Source organism: Schistocerca piceifrons, chromosome X (genome assembly GCF_021461385.2).
Source record: "Schistocerca piceifrons isolate TAMUIC-IGC-003096 chromosome X, iqSchPice1.1, whole genome shotgun sequence".
In the NCBI taxonomy this organism is placed as follows: domain Eukaryota; kingdom Metazoa; phylum Arthropoda; class Insecta; order Orthoptera; family Acrididae; genus Schistocerca; species Schistocerca piceifrons.
Window position 1 is genome coordinate 118,165,434 of NC_060149.1, and position 15,787 is coordinate 118,181,220.

The following is a 15,787-nucleotide window of genomic DNA, read 5'->3' on the forward strand; positions in this document are numbered from 1 at the left end:
GATTTGAAATCAAAATTTTAAAATACTGTTTCCTTGCTATTTGTCTACCTGGGAGAGAGTTCTTCCTTACAGAGCCCTAGTCCGATCACTTCAGTTAATTGTGACGAGGCTTTACAAAACTTTGAACTGAACTTTCATATTGCTCCCCATGTAGATGGTGCTTACAAGATATCTTTCCACATACTTGTACGCTAATGTACAATTCTCATTTCAATATGTCTGCTGTCATCTAGGATGTGACCACCCAAGTAATCCTATTGGTGCAAAACATGCAGCTGGCACAAGAACTGATGTTGGAAAAGATGGCTCCTATCAACAACATCGCCCAAGGTTTGCAACAAACTGTCCCAAATCAATTCTGTGATAAAAGGCTTCAGAGCATTGCCATTACTCTTTCCAAAATTTGACAAGAAGAACTATATTGTCTGTTTGGAAAAGCATTTCATTGCACATGGAATCTCAGGTAATATCCACCAACACACCTTCTTATAACCTACGCAGGTGCTGATGTCTATTGCTTCCTCAAACAGTTGAATCCAGAAGTAGAACCATTTTATTTGTCCTATGATTAGCTTATGACTAAATTGATGGAATATTTTGAGTCTCAAATCCATGTGTTCACTGCATAGCACAAACTTTTTAGTTGTCATAAAAGAACGGGCGACTTACCAGGAATGGACTGCACAGTTTCAGGGACTTTCCTAGGAATCTCGTTTTTAGTGCACTAATTCCAAGTGTAAACATCTTCCAGCGACTCATTGATGAGTAACATGATCTTAGTGCATTCTCCTGCTGAAGGGCTCAGAAATGATGTCTTCCACTCAGTCAGGCATTTGAACAAGCAGTACAGCCCTTGGTGGCCCTGCAGGACCTTTCCCAGGTGTTCTCTGCCTACCCGGACAGTAAAGCCCAGGGCCAGCCCCTCTGTGCTGGTTTCATAGTTTCACCGAATAACGCTCTATCTTCACAGAAAGTTTTGAGGGCCCACTATCCAGAAACTGCAATCATGTAGCAACTGTTTTGTCACTCATCAAGGGCAACACTGCTATTTTCATTGACAAAAATGTAAATTCTGAGGTAAATCAGGACACAAGACTGAAGTCTGTCAATCCACACCCATGATGATATGGATAGTGTCCACCTTGGAATCACAGACTCACGGTTCAGAAGCCGATGAACTTCCACCAGGGCCAGATGTCCTCCAGGTGCACGGTATGTTACTTATTTCAGACATATTATTAATATTAGAAATATCACTTAACAACATCCTGTCACATTCCAAATTGACATTGGCTCCAACACCACATTCATTAATTTGGCAGCTTATAAACAGCTTGGCTCACTGCCACTTCCATCTTTTGCAAAACAACCATATACATATAGTAACAACACTGAGGTGGTGGAACAATTTTGTTCTACAGTTAAATATAACAAGTCCTCCATGTTGGCTAGCATATTGGTCACTGGTACACATTGGATTAGGGTAAGACCTTTTCAGTGCACTTGGCTTGAATGTGCACAATTCAGATACAGCCCTTCTTGCCCCATACCCACCTCCAAGAACTTTTGACAAAGTACCCTTCAATATTTTCCCAGTAGACTAGATGTGTCACTAACTATGAAGCACATCTTATTTTGAAGCCTTTTTTTAAAGCACACCAAAGTGCCTTTCACCCAGCAGGACAAATTCCATGTGGAACTCTTAACAGTTGCAACACAAAGAGATTCTGACACCAGTCTCAACCAGTTCATGGGCTACATCAGTTGTTTTAGTAGAAAAGCCTGACAAGTCTTTGAGGATTTGTGGAGATTCCAAGTCAACAGGGAATGTACCATCAGTCACGGGCACTTATTCTGGTGGCGCACCCTTGTACACTGCCACTACAACCTAAGAACTTGTATTCAGTACCACTGGTGGGAGAACAAAACCAGGGCTCCTGCTTTCCTCACTACCAGCACCACCACTGAGTGAGTGGTCTCACCTGCATGCTACCAGAGCAGCCTCACCCTTTCTTGCTCCAGACATGCTCAGTGAAGATTCCAACTATAGACTACAACAGTTCTGTGATTTTGTACGAGTAACATTGCACATTATCGAATTTGACCTGGATCACATTCTTCTGTTAATATTCTAATGTGCTTGGGTAATTTTGGTGCTCTGTTCACCACTGTTCTATTTCTTATATGTAGTTGTTGTAAATAAAGAACTGTAGGTACTATAGTTTTTGATAAGGAAGTTGTTTTTGTCCCACACGTGTTCCGCAGTATGAAGGATTCAGCATTGATTCAGTTGTTAAAAGATGAGCAGCAACAGTGGATTTAACAACAATAGCAATCTGAGCAACAACAACAGCATTTGTACTTGCTTCGTCAGTTGGTTACAAATTTCCAAGGTGCCTTGGACTGCCTTAAACTGCCCTCTGCATGCCTGACTGCTCCCCCAGCTTTTCCACCATTCCAGGAAATGAAGGAAGACTGAGACTCATATGTGCAACATTTGCAGCAACATTGTGCAGTGTATCAGGTAGTGGACACATCTTTGCAAAATCTTTTTTCTTGTCTTGAATTGAACCTGAAACATTTTATCTGATTTGAAGACTTGCTCTGTTAAAGGACCTAGCAACATTGTTGTTTCCTGAAACGTGAGTTGCTAAGTGCGTATTATCTTAAGCAAAACAAAGTTGTTGCTTTCTGTATATAGTTTCACCAGTGGCAAAAGAAACTGACCCAGTCCTATCAAGCATGGGTAGCTGACTTCCGTGGTTTAAGTAGGAAGCACAAATTTATTTGTGCTCCCTGTAAACAGTCCTACACTAACTCTCAAATACACAACGGCATTGTCTGTTTTGCCCTGGACTGAGAGGTGTGTCAGAGGCATTGTGTTCAGAAGATCCTACAATCAAGTAGGTTCTGGCTATTGCTCAGGTATTTGAAGTGCCAGGGTCTGTGACAGAACAGTCTGATGATATAACAGACATAGCGTAGGTGTGTTCAGTTCCATAGCAATGGCATAATTCACCACACCTTCATCATGGTCATCTTGTTAGCACCTTTCACAATCATACATTGGCCCTTTCCATTGATGGTTCCCCTCATTTCCTGATTATTTTCTTATGCAGATCTGTAGTCGCTGCTTGCACCAGCAGACATTGTGTGAGGTGTGCCATAAATACAACCATGTGGCATCTGTCTGTCATAGTGTCCCGTGCAGTTAGTCCTTGGACAAGGATGTGGCATTTGCAGAGGTGCACAATGTTACTCCACAGCATGGTTCAGAGCTCCATGTTTCCAGCAAGATCTACATTATGCTGCACATTCCACAACAGCCATTCCGTCACCAGGCTGACACTGGGGCCTCTGTGTCTATCGTGAATTTTGAAACCTACCATCACTTCAGTTGCCCTGCTCTTTCTTCTGCACATCGTCATTTGGTCAGTTATGGTGATCAGCTAATTCCTGGTCAAGGCCAGTTCATGAATGACGATCAGCATGCCAAGAGGGCAATCACATTTTTTGCCATCAACAGTGCGAAGTCATAAAATATTTTTGGTCTCCACACATTTATGGTTTTTGGACTTCATATTCAGGACACAGTGTACCTCATTTTTACCATTACAGGTGTTGGACAACATGTGCCGTGATTTCAGGTCTCTATTTTCACTGGCTTGGGTGCTGTAAAGGACTATGAGGTTCACACCACCCTTAAACCTAAGGCCACTCCTAAGTTTTGTAATGCTCGGCTTATCCCTTCTTGTCTGTGACCCACTATCGAGGACAAATTGGACAGGTTGCAGAGCCTGAATCCATTCATTCTAACTAATGTGTATGTTACTCATAATCCTGCAGAGGCACTTTCTTTGTGCGGGGATCTTATGTCCACCATTAATGTCCAGTCAATAGTAAATTGCTACTCTATTTCCCATTGATAAGAAATACTCACATAATTGGCAGGTGCTGAGGGTTTTTCACAAATTGAGTTGGCAGATGTGTACCTGCAGCTTCATCTCGATTTCGTCTCTCAACATATCGTGATCATTAACTCTTCCTTTGGGATGTACATAACTTATAACAGTTAACGCAGGATGTTCTGTGCTGTGCAAACTATCTTGATAACATTATCATCACGGGCTCATCATGGTAGGAACAACTCGCTAACGTTCATATCCTGCTCACTAAACTGCAAAAAGCAGGCCTTAAATGCAATTTGCTGAATCTGATGTTTTGGAAATGGAAACAGAATATCTGGGACACCTTCCTTTAAAGGTTATTGTCAACCCACTTGAACCACAGAATCTGAAGGAACTCCAATCACATCTGGGTAAAGTCAATTATTATTCTTTTTTTTTCCAATGCGGCAGATATCATTCATCCATTAAACAACTTACATAAAAAAGGTGTTGCTTTGATTTGGTCAATGAACTGAAAAAGAGTGTCCACCCGCATAAATTTGCTGCTCAAGTTATTAGCATGCCCCAGTACTTTTATGCCACGTAAAAAACTTGTCCTTGTCACAGATGCCTTCCAATGTGGGATTGGAGCAGTTTTGTCTCATAGAAATGCTACTTTGAACAGCCTATTGCATACATCTCTGAGACGACAGCCATTCAACACAGTTATTCTCAGATATAAAAGGATGCTCTGGTCATTGTGTATGCAGTCCAGGTGTTTCATGTTTTCCTCTAAGGCAACATGTTCCACTTTATCACCATCCATAAGCTGCACATGGCACTCTTTGGGCCACATTCACAGTTTCCTGATAGAACCACACAGCAACACCAATGTCGGATTTTATTTTTGTATGTGCATCACTAGGAGATTCATTACAGATCAACCACAAAGCACGCTAATGCAGATCAACCACAAAGCACGCTAATGCCAACACATTTCATAGGACCTGACCCTGCCTTCAACAAAGCCAAAGCTGTTCCCAGATTGATGATCACCTCCAACACATGGTGGGGAGACTCCCGAGTAATGGCCCATTGCGTAATGCAAGCCGCCCATCACGACCCAGTGCTCCATCAAGTGATTCATTTTGTGTACAGTGGTTGACCCGAGCGATGGCCACAAAGGTGTCTGATCAGATCCACAGCTATTTCTTCATCTGTTATTGGCTGGCAGTAGTTGACAGCATACTCCTCCTTAGCACCAACTCGGACAATCCCCATGTTGTTAACTCTCCAGTTCTGAGGGGCTCGCGTCCTTACTCTCCTACAACATGGTCACTGTGGCATGTCCCACATGAAGGTCCCTGTTCGGAATTTTGTCTACTGACCTGGCACTGACTCGGCAATTCAGAAGGCCGATCATGAGTGAAAACAGTGTCCCGAGCAGCAGATGGCACCACTACAAACAGCCACTCCAAGGCCCATGGTGCATCAGCTGTGGGGCTGCATACACATTGAATCTGCGGGCCCCTTCTATAATTCCATATGGTTGTTGGTGGTTGAATTGCTGCCCAACTATCCACTTGTCATGCACATGCACTCCACCGTGGTGAAGATACTGTAAGACCTCTCATCAAGGTTTTTGCGATCAAAGGGTTGCCCCAGATGATCGTCTTTGATAATGTCTACAGGTCAATTTGAGATTGTTTCACAATGAGTATTGTTACCTACCTAATGTCCATTTCCTTTCACCTGCAGTCAAATGGTGAGGCAAAGTGCACGGTGCGCACCTTTAAGACGCAGCTGAAAAGGTGCATGATGGACTCATCCACTGACTAGGCACTGCCTCTTAGCATCTAGCACCTACAGGACCACCCTACTGAATGGCAGAAGCCCAGCGGAGATCCTTCGTGGCCTACAGGCCCGGATGCTACTACACCTGCTCTGCCATGCACCACAGCCCAACGTGGCTTTGCACTGTGTGGTACAACCCGGGTGACCCAGTATGTGTGTGTACTTTCAGTCAGCAGCCAGGATGGGCACCAGTGATGGTACAGGCAACACGTGGTCGGCAAATGTTCACGGTGGACATTGGCAGGATGTCACTCTCACACCATCAGAAGCAGCTGTGTCCTTGGTGGGGTACAGACTCACCTCAGCTTCAGCCGCAGCAGATGGCGGCAGGGAGCCCTCCTGTGAGTGCTGTCCCATTCCAGGGCCCGAACACTGTGGGGACGCCTCCACTGGATGAGAGGGTTGGCACCAGCGACTTCGAGATGCAGCTGCCGACTGTGCCGGGGCCCCAACCAATGTCTAACACTGACTGCCTGGATGCCACTTGTCTGCTGGAGTATAAGGTGGACCCTCTCCAGTCGTCACCACCACATAATGGTGCTGTTCCCACATCACAGCCATGTTCGAGGTCATTCCCATATCTGGCTCATCATCGCCCGTATGCCCCACCAGACCAGAGACAGCTGACACTCCATTCCAAGGATGATGCCAATGAATTGATGGAAGTAAACATCACGAACATGCAGCTGTTTTCACACGCCTGTGTAATTCCGATGCTTTGCTCACCGCAAATACATTTTTTGCATGTTGTTGTTGTAAATAAAGAACTGCAGATACTACACTTCCTCCATTCCCAGGGAGGGGAATGTCATGGCAAAACATCCAAGCAGCACACTGTTTGCAAAGATTGACCTCTGGGAGGCTTGCTTACAGCTACCGTTGGATGAGGAATCCAAGTGCATCATGATGATTAACACCCCTTTTAGCTTGTTCCAATACAGCTGCCTACCTTTCTCCAAGACTGTGTGCTGGCCATTTTTCAATGGTACTTGGAGCAGCAAGCTCAGGGAGTCTCAGGTACGGCTAACTACCTCGGTAAGATTCTCGTAATGGGCAGAAAAGCCAAGGACCTCACTGCAAATCTGGAAGCTCTCATTCAAGCTTCAGAAACAGCTAACTTGATATGCAACAAGAATAAATGCAAAGTGCAAAATTACAATAGGACTACAGGATTGATGGTGCACTTACACTGTTCCTGGTCTCACATCATTCTACTCCACTGAATGGGGTGAGCCCAGCATGACTGACTACAGTGACCCAGAGACAATTACTTCAGAGATCCCTTTCCTCAGAGGCCTCACTGGTAACACTATAGGATGATGTGCAGGCAATGACATTCTCTAGAGTAAAATAATTGATGGGTTCCAGTGCACATGACCTGCCTCCTCATCAGAACTGTGGTCAGGGTCCAGCTTCCGAACTAGTTGTAATACTGCTAACACCTACATCAACTGCGCCCGTGCGAGGGTCCAGGTGCCTTGACTGGTGACTTCTCCACTATCTCTATTCCAGATCCTCTACAACTTGGGTCCAAGCACAAGCTCCTCCAGTTGTCACGGCAACCACTCTCAGAACAGACACCCGACACCAGTTTCCACAATAGAACATTGTTTGCCACTGATGCTCTCATTCCCGTGGCCATCCACAGCAAAGGCTCCAGGTCACTGTTTCCTCTGGACAAAGATGACAGCAACTCCAGCCTCCACAACATTGAGATGATTGACGATCTGTCCTCTGGAGGGGCAGGAGGGGGGAGGAGGAGGGAGGCACACAGCCCACCAGCAGGAGATGACAGTGCCGCAGGTAGCTGAAACACAAGGCTGTAGAGACCACAGCAGCAAGTTCTAGATGATGACAACAACAATTGTATGCTATCAAGGGCAACTCTAGACACCACTGTTGTGACCACAGACATTCACCTTACTGACACATTGGCAGCCATATTGCCCCTATGAGGCAGAGCCAGTATAGGTCTATTTGCTTCTGTCCTACCAAGTTTTTGCAAATTCACCAATATATATTCTTCTGCCAGCACTGTATTTAAGACACTGCACGACCAGGGCCCAACAATCAAAGCCAACACACCCGGAGGCCACTGCCTTACAGAGCCAAGCTCAAGCTGCCGGCCTTCCACCGTGAAGCTACCCCATGCCGCCTTTGGTCTCCTGGAGCTCTGGCACCAGGACTTTCATATTCACCAGCTTGGGAGCATGTTAGTGCCACTAGACAGGCATCCAAAAGCAGTTGTCCTTTACCAGACATAAGATTTATTCCTGTGTGACATTCAGGCAAATATCTAGATAGGAACAGCAAATATAAACTTTTCACAGACTACTTACAAGTAGACAATAGACAATTTATTGTGCCAACAGGATTTTTCTCGGTGACTGAGTCATTTGCAACTCATGGATCATTGTGAAGTGTTATTTTATGCCATTTAAAATAAATATTTTCTAGTTCTTTGTCTACCTGGGAGTGAGTTCTTGCTTACTGAACTCTAGTATGGACTCTTACACAAGATCTACTGATAATGTTTGCTGCAGCTTTGTAGTATAGCCTGTGAAATCACTGCATTACTGTTCTTAGGTGATGGCTCTGAATATGCTATGGAGTGCTAAAAGTTCCCTTATGTTGTCTAGTTTTCTCTACTTCATTCATTATTTTTAATGTACTTCATCCGCCAGTACAGTGTGATATAAATGTACAGGAAAGTATTTTTTCTGTAATATGCATTACTGGAAAACCTAGAATGGTTCCTGTCTCTATTGCAGTGTGTGTGTGTGTGTGTGTGTGTGTGTGTGTGTGTGTGTGTGAGTGAGTGAGTGAGTGAGTGAGAGTGAGAGAGAGAGAGAGCAAATGATGTGTTTAGCTTGGAACAAGGACGTGAGGAGTTCCAATAATTTTTCCGTTTTTCTGTGCACCTGTCCATTGCTCAGTGCCTCTTCTATCCCCACATAAATATTATTTCCCTAAGAAATAATTTACAAACTGCCACTGTTGCCGTGAGAATATACTAACTTACCCCATAACTCAGTGATCGCTCAGTATCTGAAGTCGGAGAAGCCGCTGTTTTGATAGCAGTCAGTTCTCCAATAACTGGCAAACTGGCAGCAACAGGCATGTGTGGTGACTTTTTCTGGGGATATGATGGAGAGGCATGCAGAGGCGAATGTCGAGGTACAACTGTTGACAGAGATGATGCCATCTGCTGTGCTTGTGCCTCTCTATGATTTTTTGGACGTGATGACGCTGATGTTTTCTTTTGATTACCACTTCCACTTCTAGTTGGCTGTTTAGAAGCTGGTGGCTTAATATCTTCTTGATGCTGAGGAAATGGAACTTGTTTGTTATGTTTTGGTTCAGAGCTGAAATATGCAAAAACAACTATGTTAGAACATATATTACATTTTCAATTGGAAAAGCAAAGTTTGGTCAATCAAAATGAAGTGGTCCAATAAAAATTAAGTTGGTTGTTTGACAATTTTTAAATATTTTAATTCTTTATATGTGATTACCCTATAATTGAGAAGTTCAAAACAGTTTTTTAAAAAATTTTACCTTTCACCTTTACTGAATGGCGGCCATTTTCATTTGTAGGCGTGTGATGATGTTTCTGTTTAGAGATGTTAGCAAAAATACGAATATCTCTGCACTGGGTTAAGTTACAACATTGCAATTGACATGATTGTTTTTAGAAAAGTGTCCTCTACAACATTGTCTATTACACAAAACGCCCTAAACTCAAACATAACCAGTCAAAATTACCTCCAAAGTTTGGTATCCAAATTTTCAAAAGTCCACTTTTTAGTCCCAAAAATAACAAACAAAGAGTGATTTATGAGAGTCTATTTTTTTCCTATATTTCTATATCATACACTACTAGCCTCATATAGAGCAAAAACACTTACAAATGTTTCCTTATTTTTTTATGAATTTTTGAAATTTGAAAATTTTCATTTTTTGTAAAGTTTGGGGTTAGTTGTCTCAGGTGGCACTGGATATAAAAATATGATTTTTGCACAGTTTGTACACCTATATAATAGCAACATACCATAAAAATTTTGATATTGATATCTGACTGTGAACAAAGATATGAATTTTTGGAACTGAGGAGATAATTCTACAACTGATCTTATGGCTGTTGCCTGTTCATGTGTGACATGGGTGGGATATAATCAATTATTATTGACGTAAGGTGCTGAATTATATGCAAAAAGCGGAAACATCACTGAAATTAACATTTATATTATTTTGACATGCTTAAAATAAATATTTTCAATTAACATCCTTCAAGATGTGACTGTTTCTAAACCTGGTGGTGAATGTTAAGAACACTTATTTCTTCAGACAGCTTCTGTGACATATAATAAAACCTCCCAGTTGTTGTGGGAAGTTAAAGCACTGAAAGTTTCCTTAAGACATTTTTCATTGGTATCCAAACTTTGCCACTAGTAGATTTCTTGAATGATGTTCTTGGGCCAGCAGGGTGATAAAAATGCACAAAAACATCATTGTTTTCCAAACTTATTCTTTAAACCTCTGCAAGCCACCACTGTCCATCAAACACACATGCCACTATGTCATTCAACATTAAAGACAGAGATGTAATTTTACTGTCACAATGATCCTCATAAATTTCGGTTTCTGGTGTTACGTAGCATCGAACTGTTTCCTGCAATGCCAAGGAATTTGTGGAAATGCCTTGTTCCTTTTATTGCTAACATAGTTTTCTAATCTGGTTTGAAGTGTTGTTTTCATATGCAGAACCACTTCTTCTTTCTTGATCAGAAAATAGGTAATGCCTTTAATATTATCCTTGCAGAAGACATACATGTCCTGTACTGTGAGAATTTGGTCAGTGGCTGGTCTTTGTAAGCTGGCTTTACTTACTTCACATTTTGTTATACCTCCTACTCCATCACATACATTTTTACCATGGCAAGATGCAAAAAAAAGTGCCATTCAGCTTCCAACCCAAAGTCTACTTTGTGGTTGCACATATTTGAAAAATTCTTTTTGTTCTTATACTGACTAACACTTCCATCTGAAAAGTATATCAGCTTCTCAACCTTGGGAAAATTTTCTTTTATGTAATTTATTACATACTTTTGAAACACATGTACAGCCAAAGTGTTGTGCTCCAAGTAGTTGCTTAGAATGCAAATTGAAGAACTGCAAACTTCATCTTTCTCATTTTTAAAGTAGAGAATAAATGGATGCACTGTTGCCTGCTCATTATCCCAGTGGTACTTTTGTATTGCATCCTGAATCACAAATGTAAAATTTTCTGCAAAACCAGCTAGCACTATGCATTCAGTTTCATGAAGTTGTGCTTTTTTGTCCTTCAAAAACTTACTTTGGATTTTAGAAACAGAGTGGTGACTTTTGAGTTTTTGTAAGTTATCAATTAAAGATTCCAAGTACTCTTCCTGAGATTTAACCACTGTTATCACTTCTGTCCTGTCAGTTGTGACCCATTGTTTGAAGGTAATACTTTCTGGCATTTCCTCATCATATTCGTGAAACAATTCAATAACGGTTTCCTTACCAGGGCATTTATTACACAAACTCATCATGCAGTCATAACCGTTAGTGTCACAGACCATTAAATCTAGTAACTCTTTGTAGTCAAGATTACTGAGTTTTGCACCCGCAGTCAACAGTTTGACGTTTTGATGATATAAACAAACACATACAGAGTGTGTCCCTGAGGATCCAGCCAAAATACACCACTTAAGGGTGGAGGTCAAAAAAATTTTGACCTTCCAATTTTGCATTCAGGATGAGACTATTTGAAAGCTACATAAAGTTCATTTAAATTTGACAGCACTAGTCGTTTCTGCTTTGTTACTTTAATTCCATTTATAACAACTCTTTTGCTATCTTTGCAACCTGGGCACAGTCTACTGTTTTCATCATCTTCAAAAAACTGATCAATCTTTTTAATTGTTTCTTCACTTATACCTACTCCTTTCTTCTTTTCTGAAACTGGAAGAATGCATGCTCTTTCACCAATTTTCGGGTTAGTTTAACCAAATGATTAGAAATGTTGAATCCATGAACTATTTTTTTTTTTCCGTCTCTTGACCATGAGTCAGGGAGCAAACTTAAAATTTTAACTTTTTGCTCTTTAGATGTCACTGAACATTTAATTTTTAATTTCTCTATAAAGCTCAAATATTCAGTGTCAGATGATGTTGGTGGTAGGTTTCCTTCTTCTTTAGAAGTAATGCTGGTATCTGCATTATTAAAGCATGATTCCAAGTTTTTTTCTAATTTTGTCTGAAATTTGTTGTACCTTATTTTCAATAGCTGCTTTTCTTTTTCTGCTACTTAATTTTATTATTTTTGAAGCAGGAGATATGTCTAACTTAGAACAAGCAAAATCCAATATGCTAACAGCTTCCTCATTAAGAATATAAATGTCATTAACAAGGTTACATGATTCTGGTTCTGGATTCACAACAAATATTTTTGAGTAACAATTTGGGCACAGGAAATTTCCAGGAATCATACTACGTTTCACTTGGGGAGCTGTTTCACTCTCACGTAAGTTTTATTTCCCTCAAACCTTTAGTAATAGGCTTTTTATGAACTTTAAGTGGATCACAGCACACTCTTCCAAAAATGTGGTTGTACTTCAGAATATATTTCTTCCCATGACACTCACACTCTGACGTTACAGAAGAACTTACTCAAAATTTAAACAAAGTTTGTCTAACTTCATCAAAGTCATTGACATTTTTCAAGTTTTTTGAAACTGAACCATAAACTGTTTTGTGACACACTTCACTTTCTATCTGTCCAACAGAGCACTGTTCATCCATGTTATTGCATTCCAGTTAACCTCTCAAAATTGATTACAAATTACACACAGAACAAAGCACATACATTCTACACTCTCGATGAAGTATGGACATCCACTCTAGCAGAGGTTTCAGAACAGACTGACTACAACAGTGCCACACCCAGCAATAATGACTTCTACATTATCACACCCAGCAATAATGTACTTCTTTATTGACAATAAACCTAAATGTAAATGGGCATTTTTATTACCATAGACAAAAGCGAAAGTTCCTATTGTTTAATATTGCATTATTAAAAATAAATAAACTAAATGAATATTGGGTGATAGTGTTGACTGAATATATGTCACAATTAAATTTTATTACAGTGAAACAATAAACCATCTAAATACGCAACGGCCATAAGATCAGTTGTAAAGTAATGTGAATTATTTACTCATTTTCAAAAATTCATATCTTTGTTCACAACCAGATATCAATGTCAAACTTTTTACAGTATGTTGCTATTATATAGGTGTACAAACTGTGCAAAAATCATATTTTTATATTCAGTCCCACCTGAGGTAACTAACCCCAAACTTTACAAAAAATGAAAATTTTCAAATTCCAAAAATTCACAAAAAAATTAAGGAAGCATTTGTAAGTGTTCTTGCTCTATATGAGGCTAGTAGTGTATGATATCTAAGTATGGGAAAAAAATATACTCTCATAAATCACTCCTTGTTTGTTATTTTTGGGACTAAAAAGTGGATTTTTGAAAATTTGGCTACCAAACTTTGGAGGTCATTTTGACCGGTTATTTTTGAATTTAGGGTATTTTGTGTAATAGACAATGTTGTAGAGGACACTTTTCTAAAAACGATCATGTCAATTGCAATGTTGTAACTTAACCCAGTGCAGAGATATTCAAATTTTCGCTAATGTCTCCAGACTGAAAAATCGTTGCGCGCCTACAAATAAAAATGGTCGCCATCTAGTAAAGGTGCAAGATAATTTTTTTTAAAAAACCTGTTTTAAACTTGTCAAATATAGGGCAATCATGTATAAAAAAATTAAAATATTTAAAAATCGTCAAGCAACCATCACTTAACCACTTCATATGCATTGACCCAGTTGCTAATGCTGCTCCATTGACATGCAATGGTGAAGGCCTCAATACCTTGCAATACTAGCTAGCAAAGGAAACAAAAGTTAAAATGTTCTGTTAATGAAATGTTTAACTTGGGAACATATAATTATTACATTTATCTTACTGCTGCATCAGCTGCTGTATAACAGTGAAATAATGTCTGTAGTCACATACAATGCGAACATATATACTTGCCCACTACTGATCTAATTCAAGTCCCATAGTGCTCAGAGCCATTTGAACCATTTTTGATATAATTCATACTGGGAATACATCTTTATGCATGTCATGAACTGCCTAATGCTTTTAGCAAGCTTCCTTTAATACCTGAGCTACTTCTATTGTGCAAGTTCTAGTAAAATACATCATGAAATGTCTCGTGTTCTCTTACAATATCATAAATTCTGTAAGACCTGAAATAGTGTTCAAGGCCCACAGAGCAGACTATGTATTTTGAACTTTGTATCCTTAAATAGTGAGAATTCAACTGAAACATTATACATAAATAATGAAGATAAAAGTTAATAGAAATTCGTGCATCTATAAAAAGATCAATGCGCAAAGCTTACAGCAATTACCACTGTCATACCTTAGCAACAGATCTTGCCGAGAACAGTCTGGTGACGCAGTAGAAGATAGCAAAGGTAAAACTGAAGTTTTAAATTTAGCGTTTAAGAAATTGTTCACACAGGAGACCTGTACAAACATATCGTCATTTGACCATCACACAGACTCCTTATGGAGGACATAGTGAGAAGTATCACTGGTGTAGAGAAACAACTGAAAGACTTGAAAGCAAATAAGTAGTGAGGTTCTCATGGGATTCCATTTTAGTTTAACAAAGAGTAATCTATAGCATTGGTCTCTTACTTAGATCGCATTTATAGCCAATCTCTCATCCAGCACAAAGCCCCAAGTGAATGGAAAAAAGCGCATGTGACTCCCGCATATAAAAATGGCAAAAATCGGACCCTCAAAATTATAGGCCAATATCCTTAGCATTGGTTTGCTGCAAAATCCTTGAACATATTCTCAGTTCAAATATAATAAATTTCCTTGAGAGGGAAATGCTTCTGTCCATAAATCAACATAGTTCTAAGCATTTCTCATGCAAAACTCAGCCTGCCCTATCCTATGAACCATGGATGAAGAGCAACAAGTGGATTCCTTATACCTAGTGTTCAATAAAGCATTTGGCAAGGTGCCACAGTGCCAACTGCTAATGAAGGTACAAGCATACGGAATAGGTTCCTTGGCGAATGAGTGGTTCGAAGACTTCTTATGTAACAGAATCCGGTATGCTGTCCTTGACAATGAGTGTTCATCAAACACAAGGGTATTGTCAGGAGTGCCCAGGGAAGTGTGGTAAGACCACTGATATTTTCAATATACATAAATGATCTGGCGGATAGGGTAAGCAGCAGACTGCAGCTATTTGCTGATGATGCTGTGGTGTATGGGAAGGTGTTGTCATTGAGTGATTGTAGGATGATACAAGATGACATACGCAAATTTTCTAGTTGGTGTGATGAATAGCAGCTAGCTCTAAATACAGAAAAATGCAAGTTAATGCAGATGAGTGGGAAAAACAAATCCATAATGTTCAAATACAGCATTTGTAGTATCCTGCTTGTCACAGTCATGTCTATTAAATATACAGGCATAACACTCCAAAGCAATATGAAATGGAATGAGCACATAAGGACAGTAGTAGGGATGGCAAGTGGTCGACTTCGGTGTATTGGAAGAATTTTAGGAAAGTGTGGTTCATCTGTAAAGGAGACCAATTGCTGAGTACTGTTCGAGTATTTGGAATCCGCACGAGGTCAGATTAAAGGAAAACAGAAGCAGTTCAGAGGTGGGCTGCTAGATATGTTCCTGGTAGGTTCAAACAAGGGACCTCAAATGGGAATCACTGGGGGGGGGGGGGGGGGGGGGGGGGGAGAAGGGGAGGCAACGTTCTTTTCAAGGAGCACTATTGAGAAAATTTAGAGAGCTGGCATTTCAGGCTGACTGCAGAGCGATTCTGCTGCCGCCTATGTATAGTTCATGTAAGGACCATTAAGATAATATTAGAAATATTAGTGTTCTTACGGAGACATACAGAC

At 40.4% G+C, this 15,787-nt stretch overlaps 1 protein-coding gene across 2 annotated transcripts in view; it reads right to left on the minus strand.

Moving 5' to 3' along the window:
• Positions 1–15,787, minus strand: part of LOC124722020 (ELL-associated factor 1-like) — a 75,405-nt gene that overhangs the window by 25,974 nt on the left and 33,644 nt on the right. For both annotated transcript variants that reach the window (XM_047247199.1, XM_047247198.1), the window contains exon 3: positions 8,764–9,106. In XM_047247199.1, the coding sequence (XP_047103155.1) occupies positions 8,764–9,106 (343 nt within the window). The remainder of the gene's footprint in view (positions 1–8,763; positions 9,107–15,787) is intronic.